The 26,745-nt window shown below is 43.8% G+C and overlaps 1 protein-coding gene across 2 annotated transcripts in view; it reads right to left on the bottom strand.

Moving 5' to 3' along the window:
• The window catches only part of lt (vacuolar protein sorting-associated protein light), a 188,939-nt gene that overhangs the window by 30,658 nt on the left and 131,536 nt on the right, over window positions 1-26,745 (bottom strand). For both annotated transcript variants that reach the window (XM_065441321.2, XM_065441319.1), the window contains exons 18-22: window positions 21,668-21,808; window positions 18,870-19,006; window positions 16,152-16,251; window positions 13,680-13,724; window positions 10,980-11,056 (exon numbers count right to left, since the gene is read on the bottom strand). In XM_065441321.2, coding sequence (XP_065297393.1) covers window positions 10,980-11,056; window positions 13,680-13,724; window positions 16,152-16,251; window positions 18,870-19,006; window positions 21,668-21,808 — 500 coding nt within the window. The remainder of the gene's footprint in view (window positions 1-10,979; window positions 11,057-13,679; window positions 13,725-16,151; window positions 16,252-18,869; window positions 19,007-21,667; window positions 21,809-26,745) is intronic.

The raw sequence follows: 26,745 nt of genomic DNA, 5'->3' as shown, positions 1-26,745 counted from the left end.
CCGGCATTTTCAGCCGCTATGAAGCTGCTGACATTTATAATGCTGATGAGACGGCCCTGTTTTATCAAATGTTACCGAGCCGCATATTGTCATTAAAGGGAGAAGACTGCCGCGGTGGAAAGCAAAGTAAACTCCGCGTCACAGTTTTGCTTTGCGCCAACACTGATGGCAGCGACAAGCGAATCCCATTGGTTATTGGCCGCAATGCCCAGCCCAGATGGTTTAAAGGAACAAGGCGGATGCCAGTAATGTGGCAAACTCCAAAGCGTGGATGTCGCGGACAATTTTTTCCGACTGGCTGAAGGAGCTCTACCAAGATGTCAAACGACAAGGCCGCAGCATTTGTTTGCTGCTTGACAACTGCTCCACGCACCATGCGGAAGGCCAACAGCTTTCGAACGTCGATCTGCAGTATTTGCCACCTAACTGCACTTCTTTCATACAACCCTTAGACAAAGGGATTATTAACAGCCTTAAATGCTGCTACCACCGTCGATTGATACAAAAGATGCTCCTGGACATCCGCCTTGAACGGCCGACGAAAGTGGATATCTACCAAGCAATCCAAATGCTTGCTGCGTTGTGGCAAGAGGTCGGATCACAAGTGATCGCCAATAGCTTTGCCAAGGCTCAGGTAAATCAGGCCATTCAAGCTACAGTCCCTGAAGACGAACCTTCAAGCCCATCCGAGGTCGCAGAAGCGTGGAATGAACTACGCATGAACAGTGGGGTGCCCGACGGTGTTGAACTGTGCGACTTTTTGTTCATGGACAATGGTGCCATGTGTACGGAAGAGATGACTGATGCGGCACTTGTGGAAACCGTTAAAGATAGCCTTGAAGGTGACGGTCCGTCAGAGCCTGACACGTCTTGTGCAGTGCCTACCGCGAGGGAACTGATGGACGCAATGGACGTTCTGCGCCGTTTCGTCGGCTGGCAGGACGATGAAGCAGCCCTGGGTGCCTTAGTTTCCTTGGAGCGCCGAGTAGTGGCTTCGATCGGGCAAAAACAGCAAGCAAAAATTACGCAGTTTTTTTCTATTAAATAAATTCTTTGAATGGCGAGTTCATTTCAATTGATCTCTGTCGCATTTTTATTTCGTTTTGGCATGATCCTTACCAGACTTAACCCGAAACTGCATGTAACGAAAACCTGAATATAACGAAAAATTACGAACTTTTTTCAATTTTCTTATATCCAGGTTTGACTGTATATGAGCATGAAGCACGAGTCCACGATCGACTTGTACATGGCGATCGAGGTGCTACAGGCTGCTTGGATGGCTGTACCGGCAAGCACGATCACCACTTACTTCCGGCATGCCTCATTTGGAGTCGGCAGTGGCGGTTACAGCGAAGACATCGGTGCTGCCGCCAATGAGGGTACTGCGGGCGACCAAGCCCTAACGTTGTGGGACACCCTCCTTGACGCCGGCGTTGTGCTCGACTGCGACACCTGCTGCACGTACGTCAGTGCCGATGCTGACGCGGTGACGACCGAAGAGCTAACAGAGGCGGACATTCTGCGCGCGATGATGGGGGTGTCTAATGACGACAGTGTCGACGACAGCCCGGAGCCTAATGTTGGCGAACCCGACGTACCGACGCTCGCACAAGTGCTCAATATGGCAGACCTGCTGCGCCGCTTCTTTGGCGCTCACGATGACGGCGAGGACGGACTCAAAATGGCAGCTGCTGCTGTAAAAGCTATCATTCGCCTGAAGAAGGCACAGCAAAAATCTCTCAAGGCCTTTTTTCCTGCGAAGTGAGCCGCTACCTGGTGTGCTGTTCATCGATCAGCGATGAGCCATTTGGCGTGAATAAAGTATCAATTTCTTGCCGTTTTTTTTCTCGCTTGTTTTTTTTTTTCCGTGCGACGGCCGTTTTTCTTTTTGCTTGTTGGGCTGCTGTGAGATTTGGTGGCAAGTACATCCTCTCTCGCTTGCTAATTCTAGATAGAAATGGATAGTGGCTGTAGCGAACTAATGGTTATAACGAAGTAATTGAGACTCCCCCTCCTTCAACTTCGTTATAACGAGGTTATACTGTTTTGTATTTAGTTTCTGTAATGACAAATGATTAGAGCAGAGCAATGGAGATGCTTCTGATGTGTAGCTGCTACATGTGAAGATGCGAACTGCTTGATTTTGGCTACGCTGCAGTGGGGATAAATGTGTGGGTTACGTGTTCCCCCATGATATGATACGCAATAATTATTATGCGTATGCATAAAAGAAGAGTAAAGGGAGATGAGTGTTGATATTAAAGAAATTGTGAACTTTCATTAATATTGTAATCCTATAAGCTGCATTCTTTGTTAAGGATAAAACATGCTCATCAAATTTTAGGTGTTTATCTAATATGATGCCAAGAAACACTACACTGTCAGTAGGATAAAGTGTGCTGGAAGCAAGGGTTAGCAATGGAGGCCCTGGGACAAGCTTTTTAGCAGAGAAAATGACGAAGTTAGGTTTTATAGTATTAATGTGTAGTCTGATTAGTTGGCACCAGGTTACAATGTTTGCCACATCGTGGTTAAGCTTGCACATTAATAGATGAAGACTTTTGTCTGAGAAGGTAGTAGTGTTGTTGGCGTACAGGGCAAAGGAACAGACGTTGTTGGATCCAAAAGAAAGATGTCAATCCAATCTGTTCCATTTCCCAGCATTCCAGTGCATGCAACAGCACTACTTTTCCCTTCAGGTGGATGTGTGAGACGCTATTGCTAAAGGAACTGAATGCATGAACAAGCTTCTGCAAAAATGTTCCAGTCAACGATAGGTACTCAATACCAAAGAGGCTGCAAACCGTACTGCAGGCCATCCAGAACACTTCACTGATTCCCAATATCACTGACAGAAGCACTGAGTTTCCAAGGCATAAATAATACAACCATTCACACGTCTCTGTGTGAGCCAACTTATGCTGCAGCCAACAAGTTGATCATCAATTGAAGAACTGTAGCAAGCTTGGTTGGCCAAAGCAACTGCATCTTCAACTACGTGATAGACAGAGCACAGAAAAAAAGAACATGTTGTACAAGTGGTCATGTGCTGTATTCTTTCTGCTGTGCTCTGTCTACTATGGTTGTGCAGTAGTCATCACATGATGCAGGCTGCACTATCTTGTTTTTTGCCTCTTGTAATCTACACTTGAAATAAACATAAAATGACTGCGTGGTTTTGTGTACTAACCAGGGCACGGACAAGCGCTTCAGTTTTCCTCCTGTCCCCGCAGCCTAGCTTGTGTACAAAAGCATACCGTCATGAAATGCTACCAACTTGCCTAAACCACCCTACTCAAAAACATAACAGTTCCTTACGATTTCCTAGAGTTTCTAGAAAAGCAGTGCTGCAGTGTTACTGTGTGTGCAGTAATGCAGAGAGTGAAGGCTTTGGATCGGTGCCTTTCTTGGAGAGCCTTGAAGACATATGTCCCTCAGTGCACATGATTAGCACGCAGCAGGCTGCTCCCTCGTCAAGACAGAGAGGCCATGCCCCTTCGCTGAGCCGCGGGCCCGATGGACAGCCCAGAGCTGTGCTTCAAGGTCCAAGCTGCGTAGAGCTCGGTCCCACTCTTCCTTGGTGGTCCTGGCCCCCGGCGCCAGAGGGCAACCACAGAGCATGTGAGCAAGGCTAGCTATATCTTTACAAAAGCGACACGCATTCCAAGGGTGCGTGTCCGGAAAGATTTTGTGCGGGAAGGCCGGGCATGGGTAGGTGCCCGTCTGAAGCCACCTGTACGTGACTTCTTGCGCTTTATTGAGTGCTTTGTGCAATAGCGGCAGGGTTCTCTTGACTAACTTATAGTGCTGGGTGAGATCATTGCAAGAGACGAGGGGGTCGCGCTCCCTCTCCCATCTTGCCGAGAGGGAGTTCGGGCTCGCACGGTGAGTAAAGTCTCATGCGGCCTCGTGTGCCATCTCATTGAGGTTGGTGTAGTGTCTGGGTTGTGTAGATGTTACAAAATTTCTCAAATTTGGCCTAGGGAACGTTTTTTGTCTACTTTGCAGGTCTTTATCTCAAAAAAGGCTTGTGGCAGAACAGCATTAATTCCACATTATATTCTAAGCAAACCTATCTATCAAATTGCTAAAGCTTCTATTTATATAACTTTCCAATAAAGAGATACGAACGGGCTAACTTCAAGAAAACACCGAACAATGGAAATTTCTGACGACAATTTAACTCTTTCAGGGTCAATGACGTAAATGACAGTGCGAACAAGTCCAAAATGGCCGATGCTTTTTAAATGTATAGACGGCACCATCTGTATGTTTAAAAAGCATGCCCAATTTTGTATTTTTTTCATTCCTGGCATGTGCTGCCACTATTTGGGAATACAGGTAATTTTTTTCTCATGCTTCCCTCTTTTGCTTTTCGTTGCATGGTTTGTTTTACAGCTAGTTTGCTCCAGCGTGGCTACATACTACCACTCGTGCATTGGCGCGCGCGTGCGTGCGGCGGTTTGGGTTTTGTTCCGCGGGCGGTGTCAGCTTTTTGCGCTTGCAAAATTGATGGCTGTCTTGTTACTAATCCCTCAAAAGGCGGCCACCTGTTTCTCGCTTGTTTAGTGCTCACAGGGGTGAGCGTAGGAAGGATGCCGCCCTGCATGCGTTTCCCTCCCTTTTCTTTTTTTGGGGAGACTCGCAATATCTAATTGCCCCTGGTTGGTGATAAGATGAAGATTAGCGGAAGTTTGTCAAAGGTTTTGCTTTTTTGACGGGCACACAACCACAGTTTTCTTGAGTGCACTCACCTACGCAGTTCGATTATGCTATGGACAAAAATACTACTGTAAGAGCAAGAACATTTGAGACTTGCGAAATATTCTCGTGTGCGCATATTCTAAGCCTTGAACAATAATAATGCATAAATTTTTAATTCTTATAACTTTATTTCTTTTTTTTATTGTTGTTACTCATGAATAAAGAGTACATATATACCAACGCAAAATATTTTTTTCTCACTTTACGGCCACCCCAGAAAAATTACAGTAAATATTTATCGAAATAGGTCCCTCAGGAGAATCGGAATCTACAATACAGAAAATCGACTCTGAAAGGGTACAAAAAAACGATTTTTGATATTTCTTAAACTTTGTCTTCTACAGTCATTAAAAACATATTGCATAATTTTGTTGCACTAGTGGTTATGGCCACTCCAATGAGGCTCTTGCACAAGGCTCAGCTCACCATGAAGGTCTGAAAGTGCTATGGCATTTGTGATCGTGCATGACTTATCAATTTTAGCATGATAATGTATCTATCCTTTGCCTCAACACTGCAAATTAGCTGTGAGAGATGCCGCAGTGAATGATTCGGAACCAGTTTTGTATGCGTGGGGTTCCTTGATGCGCCGTGGCACTCGGAGAGCACACAGACATTTTGCACATTTCACCTCCACGAAAATGCAGTCAGAATTCGATACGCAGCTTAGATTGCCTAAAAAGAGGATAAAATTCAATAAGCAAGCAACATATTCCAAATAATCTTTAGTGAAATGGAAAAATTGTGAAGGTCATACAGAATTGCTTCATTAAAACAAAATTTGTTTCTGGGCCACAATCGTTTATTTGAATGATTCAACAACACAGATTGCTTTCATTCCTGTACACATAGTTTCTTTCAAGCAGACCTGGCTATGTGTGCCACATACAATTCAGGAGCTGCTCCCATTGACATGGAAAGCTGCTAGGCATGCCAAGACTGAATGCCATAGAAGGTGAGCACTTTCATCTACTCTTCCTTTTTTAACTTGCAGAAGGCGATAACTTCTTTTTCTTCAAGATGTATTAGATGCACACCTTTCAGTGTTTCTGATAAAATAGTTACAAAGTCTCTGGCCGCCCGAACTGCACTTTCAGGGTTTCTTCTCAAGTTGCTGAGCATTGCTTGATACTTGATAAGTCCTCCAACTCCATCGCACATGTTTTTCCCCAGTCCAGCTGCTGAGAATATACATTGTGTATTGGGACAGTCGCTCTTTCTGAACTTGAAAAGCTGGAATCTATTTTTGAAATGACTGGCGGCTCCATCACTCACATGTCACCTTGGAGTAAACTGGCAGGTCCACCCATTCTTTTACTTTCTTCAGAGCCAAGCAGGCCTGAGCGAAGTCGTGGCTCAAGTCGTCACTAAAAATAGCGAAACTCTTCCTACATTTTTTCATTGTGACCATGCACGTAAACAGGGATACTTGCTGCTTTTGCCAGTGGTATGCCTGAACTTCGTCAGGAAGCACGACAGTCCAGTTTTCGGCAAATTCAAAGTGGAATACAATGCTCCCATGCTGTGTGCATTGCTTTTCCTCATAGACAGCTTTGCCTTGTGTCTTCCTGATCTGGTTGTGCACGATCCACCTTACCACCGACACCCAAAGATGATTAAAAAAGTGTCAGCATCCAAAACCTTTTTCATAAGGTCACCTGCCTCCCACGTCACTAGCAGTATTTCTTTTTCTTCTGAGACATTAAATTTCTCCACTGTCAGGGACCTGCCTTTCAGACACTGATTGCATTTGCCTAAAAGGCGCTCTGCTGATGACGGAATGCAAATGAATGCTGAGGAAGATCATCAGCATCGATTGTGTGGCCAGTAATGTTCTCAAGAGCGGCAAGGCAATGTTTATTGTGGGCGCAAATGACACAAATGCACACATCATGCTGGGGATAACATTTTACCCAGCACGGTTGCAAGGTGTAGAATTTTGATAGGCCAATGCCAGAATCAGGATGGTCGTCTTAGTATATGTGGAAGGCCTCTCTAATAGATCTTATCATGAAACGCTTTATTCCTAATATTTTTTTCTCCACCAATCGTAACCGACAGGTAATCCTTTTTGTTAAGCCTTTGTCTGGAACATTCCAACTCAACCTTCGTTCAGTAATCACGTGCTGCAGATACGCACTCGGGGCTCACCTTATGCTCGATGAAAGGATCCAGTAAGTACAACATGCCATGATTTTCTTTCAATTTCCTAGACTCATTGATTTGATACATCGATGCTTCAGGAATAAGCTTCATAATTTCATTTTTCGCTAGTGTTGATGGCAGGAGAGTGACAAGTTGACAACATTCCTAGAGTTTGTTTGCGCACAAAAAGTTTTAAGATAAATCTGTTCCAACTAGGCCGACTCGCAGTTATTCCTAGGTGTTGTCGATGCTGCATAGGCATGCCGAAAGCTTTCAGTCTACTGCACGCAGAAGGCGCACTTTCCTACGGCTGAATTTCCTGATGATCACCTTGGTTGTATGCCCGGCTTATCTTGCGGCAAACATTTTCGGCTACCGCCTTCTGCACCTTCCTTTGTTTTCTCTTGATGTAAGCAAGCCTGTACCGACTTCTCACTGCGCCTGTGGGTTTCAAAGGGGACATCCCGGTAGTTGCAATGCTCTAGTTGATGACGTCAATTTCTGCTTCAGGAGGCATAAAAATGCCATCTCTCAAGTGTGCGTTCCATGAAGATATTTCATTGCAGCAGTAGCGAAAGCACAAATAGCTCAAGTAGTCTGTCTCTTTGACAGTCATGGATCAATGTTCTCAAGCTCTTCATGCAAAAGGTGCATTTCCAAAGTCATGCTTTACATTGTAAATTCCGGAAATCTTTAGGTTTAATGTTCTTATAACCATTTGACACCAAAGGTGCATTGACTTTTCTAAAGTCGTACATCGGACCATACAATGAGACAAGCGAAATCAACACACTATCAGATTATTTGACAGAGCCCTTAGCGAGGTCCAATGAGGCGACTGCAGTGGTTGATTTGTGCCATCATGTCACAGGAAAGAATATCAACATTTTTTTTTCACCTGTGCCAAAACAACCATGTCAAGCACTAAAGGCAGCAAAAGTAACTACGTTCTTATTTTTTCTACTTTCACTTTTATTTGAGAGGACACACTGAGCCTCTTCAATTTTCTTGTTCTTGCTACCTGCGGGCTGCCAGAGCCAGCCAGAGCACATGCGTTTTTCTGATGTTGCCTTCACCACAGCACGGCACCCTTCGGTACACGTTCGTTTTTTTCTGGCAAAGCGGATTACGGCCTCGGAGAGTTTTGGACACCTTCTGGCTAGCAGACGAGAAAAAGAAACAGTGACCGCTCGCTGCCATCACTGTCGGGACTCAACGGATTGCAACGCGTTCACCTGTGGGCATCAGCTTCACTTCAATGTCACTGCTAACTCTCCAGAAAGTCCTTTGTCTTGCCGGTGTAGAATACCGAGCAGTATGCATACGGTTCTCTGTGGACCAAGTGTCTCGCATTTTCCTCGACATTTCTTCGTTAGCCACATTAGATACCCCATGTAGGCATTTCATTGTGGCCAATATGCTTTCCTTTGCATTTTTTTCATTTCAATGTCCCCCGCCCCACAAAAGAAAAGAAAGACATTGCGGTGCAGCGAATTGCCGCATGGTGAAAGTCTGATTTTGTTACTTCTTTTGCGGAAAGTAATGGGCCATGTGACGCTTCAGTTGCTGGATACTCTTATTATTGCGATAGAAATTATATGGACACTCCAGGCGCATTCCTGCCGTCACCATCACCCTCATGTTCCACATAAAGCCCAAGGGCGATAACATCGTGACCGTACACTACATGCTGTATGTGCAAGTGTGAAAGCATAGGGGCGGGCAGAGTGATGGGTGAGCTGACGATGGTAGCTCACTCTTGTCTGCGCAAAGGAAAAAGCGGGGAGGAAGCGCCACCTTCCATCGTGCGCAATGTATCGGGGGGAGTGGAGAGAGGGGGGCGGGCCTTGGGATTCTGTGATCTGTGAATCTGTGATTGCGCAACATGTTTATTTGCCTTGTTTGATGCATTATATACCGAAACCTTGGTTAGATACGTATATTTATTGGAGACTTATGCGGCGTATATCTAAATATCTTTTTCAGAGGTTTTGTGTATGCGTGCAGTGAACTTTGTTTCCAGTAACACTTTATTGCCCTTTATCAAGCTGTATCTTGCATTGTATGTTCGCATTTCTAATGTACATTTTGCAGAGCTTCTGCTTTTTACATGTGCTCTCTGTTGCAACTAAAATTTCCGCACAATTACTAACAACACACGACCCGTGACAGCTGCTCCTGCACAATACACTGGAATGAAGGACAGAGTCATTGAGATTTTCTCCTGGCTGTTACATATGTACAAAAATGTAAGGAAGGTTCTTCAGTGACAAAGTTTCATTAAAATATTTGTCCTCATCTTGTTCAAGAGGGGGGAACGTTGGGCCAGTTGGTCCAACATGTTTAAAGAAGAAAAGAACCGAGACTTCAGAAGGGACGTAATGCAAAGAGGTGGACAGGACGAGCGGTCTTACGTCTCATCTGACGTTCCATCCGAAGTCGCGGTTCTTTTCCTCTTTAAACATGTCAGACCAACTGGTCCAAAGTACCCCCCTCTTGAACCTGATTTCTCCTACACTGGGCTCTTTTTTACGTTACTAACCATCAAGCAGCAAATGTGGCTTCTGCGCTAGCCTCATACCACTCGTCCTGTCCACTTCTTTGTTTTATGTCGCGTCTGAAGTCACAGTTCTTTTCCTCTTTAATCATCTTGTTCATTTCATGGCCTTTACATTTTTCACATCAGCGGCATGCACTGCTTTGCTGGTTTTGAAGCGATATAGTTCCAAAGTTCGTGTGATATATTTTTTACTTATGAAATAGACAAAAAACATGGAAGCATTCATATAAGTTATTTCTGGCACCATTTTTGGGATATACGAAAACATTCTTTAACGCTAAAATACATATTTTACTTGGCGTGACAGTGTGTAGCGTTTAAAAATCATTTTGAGCATCTTTGGCAACGGCAACGCAGTTATTATTCATGTATTTGATCCCTCGACAAATTCTATAAGGACGGGGCCAAGCGGCAAAGTGAGCCCCCCCTTGGACAAAATATGTGGCTACGCCACTGGCGGATAGAATAGCGAAGCTCCAGTGCACATGCATTGAAGTTACCCGAGAAGTTTCGAACTCTATCAGTCTGAGGACGCAAAAATGAGCTCTCGCTGTGCTCTTAAAACGAGCATCTGGGTTGCACGTGCGCCTGCTCAGTCATGGCCACTCCGGTGACCAAATCATCTCAAAATTAACGTCCTCAGTGGTGCCGACACATTTTTTGGTACGGCTGGCCTTTTAAGAAGCAGAAATACAATCCTGCCTGCACTCTATACACCTAGCGGGCAAGAAGTCAGATCTACAACAATTGCCTAGTTTTGCGTAAGGGCCTCATCTGACGGGCCGTAACTACTAGTGGAACATAATTATGCAATATGTTTTTAATGATTGTGTAAAAGTCTTTATTGAAAAGTTATATAAATATAAGCTTCAGCAGTTTATAAATAAGTATGCTTGTAACGGGGAATCGCTGCTGCTCTGCCACAAGCCTTTTTTGAGATAAAGACCCGCAAAGCAGACAAAAAAAAAAAGGTTTCCTGGTCTGATATTGAGGTACATTAAAAAACATCTACACTACCTATAAAAACTAAAAATAACTGAACATAAGTAAAAACATGCACATATTTAGTCAAACAATTTTCAGCTACCTAACTTTAATATATATTGTGTAATTCATAGCCAAAGTTGCCCAAAACAGCAGAGCAGGTAAGCCTGGCACTCTACCTCTTCATCATTATTGATTCCCAGTGCTTCAAAAAAATCTTTAGGCAGCAAAACCAATTGAAGATCTCTTTTTTCAACGCGTGAGACAACAATCTACAAAATTTTGAAATAAATTTAAAAGGCCGACCGGTCATCCTTTGTTAGATCTTACATGGAATCACTCACCTACGGTATGCTGACTAAAGAACTGTGGGCAAAGCACAGAACAGAAAAAAGATAAAGGAGTGCTGCTGCATGTTTGTGCCCTCTGTCTCATTGCGACTTTATGCAGCTTCCCTCTCAAGCAATGCGAGTGGCCAACTAAGTTGCCACACTAAGTCAAGCCAAGCAGCAATGATACTCACTGGTAGACTGGGAAGGCAGTTGCTATGGAAGGCATGCTTGCAGAAGAACACTACCACATCCTCCAGGTGACGAACATCTGCACAAACCACAGAAGACTAATGTTTTGGCTCTTCTGGCAAAAGACGCAAGAACCAAATGAAGACTTTAATGGTACTGAGAAACTGGAACCATACTGTGCTGTGGCAATCTGATCTCCCTCATGAATACACACAGGCTGTTGAGCTAGAGGCAAACTCGTTAGCTGTCAGGGAGCACAGCATTGTACAATATGTGCTCCATGGCAATTAACAAAAACACAAGACAGACAGATAAAAACAAGAACATTTCTGCAAGGGTACAGAACTTAAGTTGATTACATTACCACCTTCACAACTCTGGCAAGAATAAATAAACAAAGAGTAAGCAAGTTCACTCATAATCATAGCTGAACACTGCATGGTACTGCACAAACCAGCCACTTCAATCAGCATGGCAGCTGAACTATGGGAAATCTTACTACAGTAGACTTCTGTTAATTCAAATCCGGTTAATTCAATCATTACTGAAGGTCCGGGGCAGCACCCATGCATTTCTGTGTGCCCAAGCTTTTGTTATTTTGATCCTAATATTGGCCTCTGCCGGATAATTTGAACATGACAAGTCAGCACAGATGTGCTTGAACCCTAAGGTGACCCCTTTAGTGGCAGCGTCAGTCTCGGTGGGGCTTGGGGACGGTGAACGGGTTGAAGACACATCATATCTCTCTTCGAAAGGGCCTATTTTCAGCCTGCCCTAGAAAAATTTTCAGGCAAGAACCGTATCTCACAATGTCTGATTATCGTATTTACCCGATTTTAATGCGTGCCTTCTGTTTATTCGAGGAAATTGGGCTGGAAATTGCTTGTGCGGTGCAATCGGACACAAAACTAAAACTGCCTTGACAGCGTTACCGCATAAACCGGATGTATTGTGGTGAATCTGACATTAAAAATAACTGTACGGCGAAGCTGACTTTAAAAACTAGCTGCTGTGGTGCAACCCATATTAGACCCTTGCCCATTTTTTTTCTTAATAAAACATAGTGTGCGCTTTAGATTTGTACTTTGTTTCGGAGCTTTAATGTCATCTCTACATTGTTTTTCTACTTTGGACACAAAGAAAGTGGGTGCGCATTTGATTTAGGGGTATATTAGAATCAGGCAAATGCTGCCAAATGAATCACTAGTGTGTTTTGGCGTTTTTTTTCTGCATTTTGTTAAGTTTGACTGGCGGATAATTCAATCAATTTTGTCGGTCCCGTTGGGTTGAAATAACAGAAGCTGACTGTATTCTGCCTTAATGCAGCAGTTAACACACATAGACAGATTGACACATATTATAGATTTACAATGCGAGAGCAATGGTGACAAGGAAAAAGTAGGCATGGCATGACCGCTGTTTAACGTGTACAGTTAACCACAGCACCAGCTCTACATGCATATTGCAAACATGTTGTTTACAAGGCCCTGCTGTTTTGCAACAAAGCTTACATTGGCAAAGCTTGCCAGAGTGAGTCAATGTTTGCTTGAGGGAACATTTCAGTTTGCTAAAAGATACATCCAACTCTCACTTATCAAATTGGTCACGCAGCTGCTTTCCAGATTCCACTAACACATCAATTCTTACGATGCACTGTATCAGTGCAGTTGTCAAATTGCCAAAGTGTTCTATACCGAAAAGCATGTGCGCTCTTGTGTGAGCCAGGCATGTATTATTCTAACTAAGCAGGAGTTTCGTTTTACAGATAACAAGTAACTAAACCTCACCCCAGGTGATTGTCGATTTTTGTCACCACACTTTTCCCTCTCATATTGTTTCCGTCTTCTTCTGTGACCCTGTATATTTAATCCACCTTTGAGTTGAAAGATGAGGGTCGTGTCATGCCTAGTAAAACACATCCATACACCCTTCCATTGACAAGGTTAGGTACTGCCCAAACTATCCTTCTCTGCAACCCTCTCTCACTCATCCCTTCAGCTTATGGCGTCAAGTGGAACCTGTGGCATCTCTGCTTCTCGTTCCTGAGTAGCAGCAATGACATGTGTTGTTGGTTACTGCTACGTAAAGGCACGAGCGTGCAACGGCAGTGAGAAATTCAAGAAGCAGAAAACCCACACGAGGACATTGCGGAAGCAAAACTGGTGTGAGCAATGAATCCCGGACCGGAGGTATGCTTTAAAGGTTGGAGCTACTTATACTCCATTGCAGACATCAGGTGCAACGCTATGGAAGTTATGCAGGAAATTCGGTCGCGAAAATGTATTACTCCAAGTTCTTGAGCACACTGGCAGCGAGAATGCCAGGCACAGGCAATGAGGCTGTGTTAAAGAAAATACCATCACGGATAACGGCCACACATAAAAAATAAGTAGATGGGCTCACGTGTGCAGCCTTGTTCGCACATAGCTTGGCCGAAAAGAGAGCCATATGACAGCTTTTGAAATGCAGGCTTTCAGGTGGGTCGGTCTCTGCTGGTCACCCCTGCTTTGGAAAATGGAATGTGCCTGGCACTTTCATTATTGGCGCACTCGGGAACAACAGCGCTGCATGTCACGATTTTGCCAGTCTGGTTACCCGTCACTTGTGCCAATCTTTTTCCTCTGCGACTGTACACAGGGGAAGTCTACAGAGGCCTAAAAGAAAAACACTTAAAGATAAAGTAAGCTCAGATAAGTGCTTGCCTTTGGAGAGTATCCGGCGATTGCAAGCATGGCACAGCTGGTCATCTGGAAAGAAAGAAATCAGGCACTTTGTTCACAGCTGGCTAGTAACAAGTGTAAAACATGGCTAAAACCAGCATAGAACAGCAGCAGCCTGGAGCAGCAAAACAGTAATTCCGTGTATTAAATGAAGGCTATTTAGTAAAAAAGGCAATCAGTACGGTAGAACCTTCTAGACATGTTTCTGTTACGTTTGTTTTCCAGGCGCCAATGTTCACAATCAAGAACACAAAAATTTACCCTATGCGCTTCATTTTTATAGCTTCACACGTTCCCAGAAAACATGATTTTTAGGCACCAATGTTCAGTACGTGCCAAACTGCGATCGTATGATACATTTTCCGGCCACTAGATCCCATGTAAACAAGACAATGCATGAGTCGCACACAATCCATAATATATATAGCTGCATCTTCACTACAGTACTCGTCCGCCTGTCTCATGTGAAAATCCCAGCGCACACTCCGGCTTTTTCTGTATTCAGGTTTCTCATTTTGGCATCAGCAAATCTCCGGGGTCATCGCAGGCACCATTAACAACTATCAATGGCAATCCTACTGCTATAGGCCTCGTTGCATATTGGTTTCACAGAGCATGGTGCCATCGGAAGCGTAGCACACGCTTTTATTAGGCAATAATCAAAATGCGCCGCCATTCTCTGCTGCAGACTGTGATCGTATATGTTTTCCAGCTGCTAGTTCCCATGTGCACAAGAAAAGGCACGAGGTGCACACGCTCGAGAACAGTAAATAGCCACCCGTCTCACACGAAAACGATGCCGTGCACAATTTCTTATTCTATTATGAGCAAATCTCTGCCCAGGTCACTGCATGCCGCATTCACAGCTATTTCCACCAAAGTTACTGCAATAAACATCTTCAGCTATCAGTTTTACAGCGTGTGGCACATAGTGCCATTGGTATATCGTACTGCACACTTTTAGTAGGCGAGAATCCAAATGCGTCACCGTTCCCTGCTGCAGGTGACACGATGTGGGCATCACGTTTCGCTTTGATCGAGCTAAATCGAGACTAAATTAACCGAAACTAAATCGAGCTAAATTAACCAAGCTAAACCGAGACTAAGGTAACCGAAACTAAATCGAGCTGGTGTTACACACCAGCTCGATTTAGTTTCGGTTACCCGTCGCCCTCTTAAAATACCACGCAATAGGAAAACAACAAAATGCATCTTGAGCTACTGCAGCACCACCAGCTCGACCCGTGTCGGTGCCTCGTGCAGCAATGATCTGCACGACACTTCACTTTACGTAGATGTGAACAATAGTTGTGTCTGCCAGATTTTTTTTTTATTTCGGATTGTATGCTTTCCCAATTAGTATGTTTTCTCTCAGTTTTTTTTTTCTAGACATATGAACAAGGTTCTACTGCATTTGCCAAAATAGTTAATTAATGCAAGCACAACTTTCCTGTATAGAGTACTGTCCACTTTAAGGGCGCTCTCAATAGGCCCCATGGGAAATTTTGGCTACAGATGGCATATGTTGCAAAGCACCATTCAGGAAGTGTTTTAGAATGTTAATTTTCAAAGGAGCTCAAGTAATAGCAGGCATAGAATCAAATGAAATGTTGTAAGCCGATTGCGTCAGGGGGTCAGCTGTCCTCACTGCACAGAAGCTCTCTCCCACTGCCTTGATCAGGTCCTGCAAACGACATTCCTACACTGCCGCCTTTAATATTAAACTCAAGGGTTCATGGGACATTTACGTCCCAACCCATTACTTTTTCTTCTCTCTCTCTCTCTCTTATTTTCTTGAGGCGTGGTTCACTCCCAGAAGTGGTTTTGAACATTCTGCATTTCACGAGAGTTCCCCCCAAGATGTTGCTGGCAGCAGTTTGTGTGCTGCAGGCAGTGGACACATGTTTGCATGCCAGGAGAACGGCCGTTCCGAGAACAAATATGTGCAGGGTTTCATTTGATTTTTCAGCCGTTTTCATTGCGTCTAATACTTTGCAGGCTTGACTGTCAGTGCGTGATATACTCACTGCACTTATCTGTTGGCAACTTGTCGACAAATCCCACAACTATTTGAACTATTCACTTTAGAATTATTCGACACTAATTACTGTTCACTTTGACTTTGCTTCGAACCCAAAAGTTAACATTCGCACAAGCCTATATCACAGGTATGTCTGATCGGATTATATGTGCATAGCATAGTAAAATCTTAAACCAATGCAAGCAGCGCCAATTGCTCTGGAATGTAGGACATGCTCGAAAAGTAGAACTGAACTTGATTACTGTTGACCATGCTCGCTGCTACGGTTGTCACCCAAGTGTTGCTTCGCTACGTCGACACAACCTTCCGATAAGCAATTCTATTCCTATTCATCCACCTTTCTGCACAGCATGTCTGCCCCAGCAGCATCACTATGCTGTAAAAACATTCAAGCTGTCAGCGCAGCCACTCACAGGCAACGGCAATGCCACGGCTCTGCTGCCGGTGCAGCTTCTGCAGCAGGCCGATGCAATCCGACACCAGGATCTTCTTGCAGCCTTCACGCAGGGAGATCTGGAGCATATACACTCACTCAATCATGGCGTGCCCAGTTTCACACACCCTGAAAACCCGCACACCAAATGGCCCAAGTCAAACCTAGGTTTCTTTGTACAAGAAATGAGAGACAAAGAAAAAAAAAAAAAGATCGGACAAGAAATGTGAATTTCTTTTTTGCCACAGCCTCACTGGGAAACAGTGGCCTGCATTTTTATTCTAGCCACATCAAAATTAAGTTGTGCGCTTTTGCTAGTTTGTTTTTGCACTAGTTCTGCAGCAAGAATGAAATTATTCTGCATTGTTAGATAAACACGAGCCAGCACTGTCAGAATGGTTTGTTTAGGCTTCTACTTCGCCAATAAACAGCGAAGCCAGTCCATGTCTCTGCAGTAGCAGCTTGCTTCTACGAGTTGAAAGCATGCCCAGAGGTCAATATTCCCACCACCACCACTACTGGCAAGGTGTGTATATAACGATGGTCTTGGTCTTTCATTTAAATTGTATGAACCATGGTTTTTCACTTGAACCGTATGAAACAAGCAAGCAAGAAAGCCACATGTTTTACTGAATGCACGCCAACAAAAATTTGTTGTGAAATTTAAGTAAAAGCAAAGGAGTGGCAAATGCAAAAAGTTCACTTAAAGATACAGTCGATGACCCATTTTTTGGACCCTCAAGGAACCGTGAAAATGTCCGAAAAAACAAATGTGCCCCCAAAAAACTCAATTTATTGCTTACTATTGAGTTACAGACTAGAAAAAGTTATTAATGGTCTTCTGAACCATGCTTCGCTTGCGTGCAAGCAGGTCCGCCTGAATTTTGGTGAGAGTCGTCGTGTCACCGTAAGCCAACGAAAGAGTTGCGACCGTTTGCATCAGCTCAGCTTGCGTCGGCTGCGCTACTGCAGGCGAGTCGTCGTTGTCGTCGTCGCTCTCGGACTCTGCAAGCACTTGGCGAATGATTTTTTCATTCGTGAGCCCAGCGCATAGTTCCAACTCGCTGTCCACGTCCGTGAACTCCAAAAATGAGATGGTCGAGGGAATTACGGTGCTTGCAGTGCGAAGGTCGTCGATGAGGTGCTCACTGCCAGACAGCTGTTCGACGACACTATCCTCGTCCAAGACAGCCGAGTTGCCATTCAACACAAATCCTGCGTGGTGGAAGCAGTTGCGCAGCGTTGTGGATCCCACTGACTTCCACGCATCAGCGAGCATGCTAAGTGCTCCAAGCAAATCGACAAAGCAGGCTTTTCCACTGTTGAGGCACAACACCACACGTGAAAGCATGCGTGACCTATAGTTCACCTTCAGGTTGCGTATCACGCCTTGGTCCACCGGCTGTAGGATACTTGTCGTGTTCGGTGGCAAGAACTCGACTCGCAAAGACTTCAAGTTGTTTATGCACCCGTGTGCAGCGCAGTAGTCGACGACTTCGTTGAGTGCCTCTTCACTGCCACGTTGCATGCAAAAATAAAAGTTCCGGAAACAGCGTCTTGAAGCACTGAAGCCGATTCAATCAAATGCGAGCCACAGTAGCGACAGAACTCGCTAAGCTCGTCAACGCATGGCAAACACAAACAGGCAGTCGAAGGAAAAAAAAAAGCATTGCGTTACAGCAGTTACGCTGTGGCGGAAGCGGAAGCTGCTAGCATATAGCCTCAATCCAGCGTCCGAGTAGCTGAGGAACCGCCATGCAAGACCGGCACCGGTTTCGAGGCTACAGGGGGAAAATGTAAACAAACAAGATGGCGGCGACACAGCTCAATATGCGCAGCAGTTGGCCCGGCTGACGCTTGGAAAGTCCGAAAAATCGAACAGCCCTCTCTAGAGTGTCCGAAATTTTGAGCCATGTAATACATTGACTTTATGAGGTATGTCCTGGGGCCAGGAAAAAGTCTGAAAAATCAAGCAAGTCCGAAAAACTAGGCATCCAAAAAATCAGTCCTCGACTGTATTTAAATAAAAATGCATGTCCATGTGCTCCACACCCAGAATCCTTTGTTTAAGAAAGTGCAGAAAGTGGGCCTTTTTTCGTCATCAGTTTCTTTTGCCACCACCTTCTTGAACACAGCGTCATGCATCTACAAAAACTTCAACGCTCATACAAAAGGAGCTGCTGGCCCCGTAAGCCCTAGACTGTGACAGACACTGACCCGAACAGTAAATTAACATCACCACTACATGTGTAGCTTTGTTTTTGGGAATCAATTTGTCCGCAGATCATCAGGCATCTATGCAAGTTCACACTAACTAGCTAAACAACTTTCCAAAGCTACATTTTTTTTTCTCTTTTCATCAATTGTAGAAAAAATACAACTCCAAGAAGGACCACGGCCCAACAAAATGAAGTTCAGTTATCTGAAGATTGTGAAGAGTTCTGTGCTTGAGGCTGGCAAAGAATGGACAAAAAGCTGGTGGTGCAGCCATACAGAAAAAACATATTAAAAGGAACACTACAGGTTAGTTACAATCACATGAAGCCATCAGACAATGAAGCCAGGGAAAGCACAGGAGAAATTATGTTATGAATGAAATGAACTGCAACTTCGTTCCAACAGGGTTGCATTGTGTTGTGAAAAATGGCCAATTGAGAATGCGATCCCCAACTGCACTCGATCTGTGAACAATCGGTACCTGGAGGTTGTAGTCCCGCATGATCTTGACCAAAGAGTCCCGGAGCTGAGGGATGTCCAGCCCCACGGGGATGCGCACAATCAGCAGGATGGGGTTGACGTGTGCACCAATCTTGTGCAACAATGTCGTGATGAAGGCTGCAGACACACACGTGCAAGGCATCTTTTGCAGACCACCTCAAATGCGTCTCTACATAGTACATTTAATAAATGCTCACACAAACATAAAACAATGTATAGTGGCAATAATCATTTTCTATCCCGCAAACAACTCCCATCCATTTTGAGTTAAAGGGACAATAGGTGCATTTGATTGCACATCTGCACATTTTATATCCTGCATTTCTCAAACAGCTCCACAACAATCACAAATGCGATGGTGGTCCTCGCCTAGACTAACGCATTTGCCAGTTCATCCTGCAACACATGCAATTGTCTGGAATGCCAAACACCATGGCACAAATCGTTGCAGCTACCTTAGCATGTAAAATAACTTGGACTGAGCCTTCATAATCGAAGACTGAAGACGGGGCGTCATCACCGTTACGTTAAGATAGCAAGGTACGTGGGTCGTCATCTTGTGATGGCGACCCACTCGCAGTAGGCTCTGCGAATGAAGTTTTCATTTTGTATCTGACTGCACCACACGGGCAATTTTCAGAACAATCTTATTGGAAAAAAAAGTGCATGTTATGACAGTGTAAATACTGCAATTATTCATTGTGAGCTACCATTCGGACTTAACCTTTTGAGGGTCGAATTATTTTGAAAAAAACTTTCCCAGGTGGTCAAATTACTTTATTGCAGATCTTGAATCTAGAAGATGTATAAAGTCGGGAATAAATAGTAAAAAAAAATTAGGAACAGTATTTTGGTGTTGGCATCCCTCAGAACTGCAAAATGTTCAATAGTACTTCAGAGTGGTACTCCTTGAAACACGGGTCTCTGCACAGCGCCTTATCGCAGTCTGCACACCTAAAATGCGTGTATTTTCTTCTCTCGGAGCGACGAGTTGTGTTGGCGCACGCATGACATCTTCTCTGCGTGCGGCTGCCTTGGGCAAAGGTCTGAGGCACACTCTCGCGTAAGCGCGTTGCCGCAGAGAGCGAGAATACCTCGTGAGCGGCACTGATACACAAGCTAAGAGCAGCGCCAATCAAGATAGAAATCAACTTCCGCCACCCCTGCGATAGTGTGCCGACAAAGAGAAAAATCACATTTCGCGCGCCTCCGTTGCGATCACGCGGAGGAACCGATACCGCAAAAAGTGCGTTGCCGTAGAGAGCGGGAATACGTCGCGAGCGGTGGTTATAAACAAGCTAAGAGTAGCGTCAATCAAGATAGAAATAAACTTCCACCACCTCTGCAAGAGAGTGCCGACAAAGAGAAAAATGACGTTTCGCGCAGCTCCGTTGCGATCGCGTGGCGAAACCGAAACCGCAAAAGGGGTGTTGCCGCAGTCTGCGCGATGTGCTGAAGCTAGAAATCAGTTCTCTTTATCTCCCCAAGAAGACAGCGCAAATTTCAAACGTTTCTTTAAGCCCTAAGAGGTGGCAGCACCTCCCAGTGAGCACGAATCGTCATAATGGCGCGAAACTTCAAATGGAGGGTCGAAACCGTACCCGTACGGCAAAGACCTTGCGGGACAGAAAACCGCCGCCATACATGTACGGCGAAAACCTTCAAAGGGTTAAAGACCTTCCAATGACAGGCTGAAAATAGGCGTTTTCAGCAGGGGATAGTGTGTGCTCGACAGATTCACTATCCCCTAAGCTCCACCAAGACAGACGTTGCAGCTAAAGGGGTCGCTATTGGGGGGTCACCATTGGGATCAGATGCATGCGTGCTGACCAGTCAAGTTCGAATTAACCTGGCAAAGACTAATTTTACGATTGGAATAACAAAAGCCTGGGCCCAAAGAAATGTATGAGTGCCGGCCAGGATCTATGGTCAGTACCGAATCAACCTATGGTCAGTATCAACTTAACTGGAGTCGAATTAACGAATGTCGTACTGATCATAAAAGTTGTGATACCAAATATCCTAGAAGCTATTGGTCTATTTTCGTGCTTAGTATTATAAATACCATGTTTGAGAAGGTGACTGCAGCACATTTCAAACACTACTTAAACACAAGTTGTTAACATATTCTCAACATGGCTTCAGAACGAATTGATCAAAATTATCAGCGGTGTTGGAGAAATCGCAGAGTATATACATAACACAAAAATGTACACAAAAATAAATTTCTTGTAGTCATATCATCAAAAAGAAAAAAAAAAAGCTTTTGACACACGCAGTCACTCGATAGTAAAAAAAATTTCAAAGTTACGGATTTAGTGAAACTACTATAAACTTCTTAAGCTACTTAAGGGGTTGAAAGCAATTTGTATGTCAAGACTTTTTTTTCTCGGTATACCCCTATAATTACAGGTGTTCCTCTAGGATCAGTTTTAGACCCTACTGTCTAAAATCATTATAAAACGAAGCAGTATGGATCCTTAACAATCAGCCGCATGACTAATCTGCACCACCATCTTATTAAAAAAAAAAGTGAGTACCTCAGTACACCATTCTTATGAACACATGCTTATTCTATATTTTGGTGAAGTTTGCAAGTACTACATTCCAAATTTAAGAAGAAAGAAAGAAAAACATTTGTTGGAAAAATTATTTTAGAAGGTGAATCTTTAGCATTATTGCAATTGAAACAAATATTCCATTGTTCCTTCAGCTTTCATTTAGAGGTTTCAGCGTGTCTGTCATTTAATCAGAAGATGGGAGATAGCTGACACGCACGTGGCTTGTCGAGCGAGTACTCGATGAGATCTGCCCAGAGTTCGGAGTCGTCATGCTCCTTGCAGAAGGCGATGGCCTGATGGACATCCTCCAGCTTGGCCATGATCTGATGAAGGGCCTCCTTGGTGTTGCCCATGCGCTCTGCAAATTGCCCCATCACATCCATCGAGGCAACATGTGTATTGGTCAGTCGTTTGTCTTTTAAATTTCAAACTTTTTATTTACAGGACCATCCTTCAGAAAATAAGCAGAAATACAGATTACCATATTCACTCAATCCTATGTGCACTTTCTTCCAGAAGCAACATGCTAAATATTTACATGCACATTAAGAATCAAGAAGTCTTTATTGAGTAACACAAACAAAATGTATACACAGATATTTGGACCGATAGCCAATGAGGCTAGTAAGCGGTCCAATACAAAATAACATATAGGACAGCAATCACAAACACATTGAAGAAAAACTAACTTTGTAGCCTTGCTTCCATTCCCAAAAAATGTTTCTTGCATGTCAGTTTGAAATTCCTAGCTTGCTTTACTTCAATTGGCAACGAGTTCCAAATTTTCGCTCCTGTAAATTCTATTCGTCTTTCTCCGTACGCATTATGGCAAATAGGAAGGTTAAAATTGCCATTGCTGGCTTGTCTAGTGTTGCGGACGGGAATACTGAATGCACGAAGAGGTAAGGGGTAGTTGGTATTTATAATATTATTAACCATAAGAGCTATTTTGTAATCGCGTAAGGTTGTGAATGACATGATTTGCATTGCGTCAAAAATGTTATTGTTAGAACTATTCGAAGAAGGTAATCCCATGGTTTTCAAGGCACGTTTTTGTAGTCTTAGCAATGGTGTTAAATACGTTTTGTATGTGATTCCCCATGATTCACTGCAATAACTGAGATGACTGTGACATAATGAAAAATACAGTGATCTAAGAATAGCAGGTGGAAAGTGCCGCCGTGCCTTAGACAAGGTAAAACAACCGTACGCAACCTTTTTACACACACTGTGCACCTGTTCCTTCCAAGACAAGTGGCAGTTGAACATGACCCCTAAATATTTAAAAGAAGACACACTATCAATAACATTGTTGTCAACACATATAGAAAAATCACTTAATTCAATACACTTTTGTTTTGAACGAAAAATAACATATTTAGTTTTTTCAGTGTTTAAAGTTAGATGATTATTACGAAACCAGGTCGAGATACGTTGGAGTTCATTGTTAATAGGATTTTCTATTGATTCAAGTGAGTTGCCAGTAAAGATAAGTGCAGTGTCATCCGCATACATCAAAATTTGAGAACACTGTATTGCATTGGGGAGGTCATTAATAAAGAGCGAAAATAAAAGCGGTCCCAGAACTGACCCCTGGGGTACACCACACGTAACAGTTTGGTATGCAGATTTAAACTGTTTGAGGACAACTTGCTGCTGTCGTGAAGAAAGATAACTTTTAAAGAATTCAAGGGCCCCGCTACGCACACCATATGCTTCCAGTTTCATTAAAAGAATGGAGTGTGAAACTGTGTCGAAAGCTTTTTTGATGTCTATAAATACGCTTACAGCAACATTATGGTTATGAAGAGCAGATAGGATAAGCTGTGATAGAGTAACTACAGCCGTGGACGTGGACCTGCTAGAAACAAATCCGTGTTGCTGAGGACAAATAATATGATTAACATCAAGAAAGGTTTTCAGTTGGAAAGCAATTAATTTTTCAAAAATGGTATTGACGACACTCAGTACAGATATTGGCCTGTAACTAGACGGGTTGTTAGGGTCACCAGTTTTAAATATCGGAACAACTTTTGCAACTTTTAAAGTATCGGGGTATAAGCTAGAGTGTATCGCATGATTGAATATTCTGCACAAAGGAACACAAAACAAATCAATGTTGTCCTTGATTACCTTAGCCATTATGCCGTCTGGCCCGGCCGCTTTATTCGTGGGCATGTTCGCCACAACACTTGCAACTTCATCGCTAGTAATGTTCGAGAAACTGAATTCATTATTAATACATCGAGGTATGTCGGATGTCACTGAAGCTAAGGGAGTAGGTTGCGCACTGTTCTGACCGTATGTTGTGAAGAACTGATTAAACTGGGGGGTAAAATTGAGTACAAAACCAAACCAGCAACGAGTCAAATGTCAATACAGTCGAACTATTTTACAGTCAAATCTCGATATAACGAATCATGCAGGACCGTCGAAAATGGTTCGTTACGTTAAAATATTGTTGTAATGAAAGTGATGTACCTTAACAGTAGACACGTGTACAGACAAGCATACTCTAAAATAAAAATGTTTCATTCACTTCAAATCTGCTTTATTTTAAGAAATCAGTGATTTTCTTCTGGCGCGTACAGCACGCACGACCAATTAGGAATGTGTCTACATCTTCCACTTTGCGCAATACCTCATCGGGTATGTCATTGCACCGAGCGATAAAAGTGCGGACTTTGTGCGTGCACTAAAACATCATTGTTCGTCACGATCTCATCTTCTGTGTTTGGTGACCCACAGTTGTCTTCCTTCGGGTCGTCATTGTCACTGAAGAAGTTGCAAACGCAGTCATCAATCTCCTCGGTTGTCAGGTCCGCCGCCACTTGTGCTGCGCTGTCGCTCTCCATATAGTCGTTGAAGGAAGAGACGGCGGGCAGCAGTTCCGCAACCTCAGTCCACAGGTCTCCTGGGTTGCTGTTGGTCACCGCCAAGTCATCTTCAAGCTGCACAGACGCTTTGACAAGTTCTCCTTTTTGCCAGCAGTTGCTAATGATGGACACCTTCAAGTTCCACCAAGCTCCCGTGAGCATTTTCGCTGACTGATGAATATTGATTGCAGTCGGCTGCTTTAGGTAGAGGTTGATAATCAACCGCTGCACAAGATGCCTACCAAATTCTGCCTTCACACTCTTTATAACGCCCTGGTCTAGGGGTTGCAGCAAGGACGTGTTGTTTGGCGGCAAAAACTCCAAGCGAACATGCATCAAGCAAACATTCACAATGTGAGCAGAGCAGTTGTCGACAACCAGTAGAATTCTTTGATCATCCATCCTCATTTGGTCGTCGAGTTTGATGAGCCACTCGGAAAAGATTTTTCTAGTCATCCAGGCTCGCTTGTTGTCGCTGTAGTCGTATGGTACTGACATGACGCTTTTCATGCAGCGAGGCTTCGAATACTAGCCGATGATGAGTGCTTTAATTTTCTTCATGCCTGTTTCATTGCAGCAGAGCAGGACTGTCATGCAAAGATGCGACTTCTTCCCTCCTTTGCACTGCTGCCCTTTGAAGTGCATCATCCAGTCTGGCAGGAGCTGATAAAAACAGGCGGTCATGTCCGCATTTAAAATATCATCTTCAGAGTACGATTCAGTCAGCTCTAGAAAATGATCAGTGACCCAGGAATCCATGCCTTTTCTGTCAGCACCCTTTTCCTTGCCCAAGGCTACCTGCCAAGTTATTCCGTTCCTTTGGCGTAAATGAAAAAGCCAACCCACACTGGCGTCGAACCCAGTTATTTCAAGTGCGTCGGCAAATTCGCGGGCTTATTTTTGCAGCATTGGGCCAGACACAGGAACGTTTTACAGTCTGGCATCTTTGAACCATATGGGAACAGCTTGGTCCCCATTTTGAAAGTTTCCCAGTAGCAACTGTTGCCTCGTAGGAGTGAACTGCGACTCCCTGTGAAGCTTGACAATCTTGTCTTGGTCTTTCAAAATGGTTGCGACGGTCGATGGGGAAATGCCACGCTGTCTACACACATCGATTTGCTTTTTCCCTGTGTCGATTCACTGCAATACGTCCAATTTGTCCTGCAGTGAAAACTGCTTTCGCTTCTTGCCGCCGCCATTAGCTGTATTCATCATTAGATCTCATGCAAACTTCGCCACAGCTTTGTGGTGAAGTTTGTGGTGAAGCAGTTGGCACACAACATGGTGATGATGATAATTAGTGCACTTGCAGTTTCTGTTTCACGCGAGAGTTGCGGCACTGTTACTTTTAGTTGAATTTGTAATACTGATGTTCCTCAATTATAAAGGGGAAAATAAATTACGTGTGTTATTCTGAAATATGCGCTGTATTGAAATTCGTAGTACTGAAATATTTTTACATTAAAGATATAGGCAATCTGGCCGCCATTCTTAAAATATTCATAAATTTGAGAAATTCGTTAATGTGGCATTTGTAGTAACGAGATTTGACTGTATATTGAATTTGATAGTTTTGTGGTAAGCGGACGTTATACACAGTTTTTTATACCATATAAAGTAGTTCATTATATACAGACTGTCCCTTGAAAATGCTCAAAAATTAACCGCACTGAAGCTGGCGTCAGCAATTACAGTTCAGCAGCACTTTGGTCCAAAAATCATATCTTCAGTGTCATCTTTCCTAAGGATGTGTTATCGCAACTACATGCAAATTTCTGTTAGCAACGTCCATCTAAGGAACGAAATGTGGTGGCTGGTATAGCTCATTGAAAACGGCACCCAGTTCCTATCACCTGTCACTTAGAAAGTGCAAGCGCAGCCGGTATTTTTTATTCGACAGCTTGTGATATATTGTACTACTAGTGGGATATGACTGTATTCCGCACAAGAGAGCAAAGCATTCTAGTTGGCTGTAAGCGTAAACTTCGGAAACTACTGCAGCATGCCGCCATTCTGCAAAGGTCTCAAACATCATGGTCTCAGCATTATGAGTGCGCACCATCCATGCAAGAGCCATAATATAACGTCATCTTTGTCACTTCGGGCAACGAAAATACAGGGTTCGAAATGTAGATGGTTATGGTGAACCGTAACCAGCACTTGGCAACACGTTAACGAAGCGTCGCCGAACCCCAATCGCTTGATAATGGCACAGTAACCACTGATCTTTTGCAACATTGCATGACAGCAGTGTGCGGTGCAACCAGTTCAGCATTCTCACTGACTCAGGTTCTGTGAACATCAACAGCAACACTTGAGTGGCCATTGTTCCCTTGGTGGAAGGACACCGATGGTTGTTCCAAACCGTTGAAATAGGCATAATGCATGTCTTGCTGCATGGACCACTATGCAAAAACTA

The sequence above is a fragment of the Dermacentor albipictus genome, chromosome 1 (genome assembly GCF_038994185.2).
Source record: "Dermacentor albipictus isolate Rhodes 1998 colony chromosome 1, USDA_Dalb.pri_finalv2, whole genome shotgun sequence".
In the NCBI taxonomy this organism is placed as follows: Eukaryota; Metazoa; Arthropoda; class Arachnida; order Ixodida; family Ixodidae; genus Dermacentor; species Dermacentor albipictus.
The sequence above is the reverse complement of the archived record's forward strand: the minus strand, read 5'-3'. Positions and strand labels throughout refer to the sequence as shown.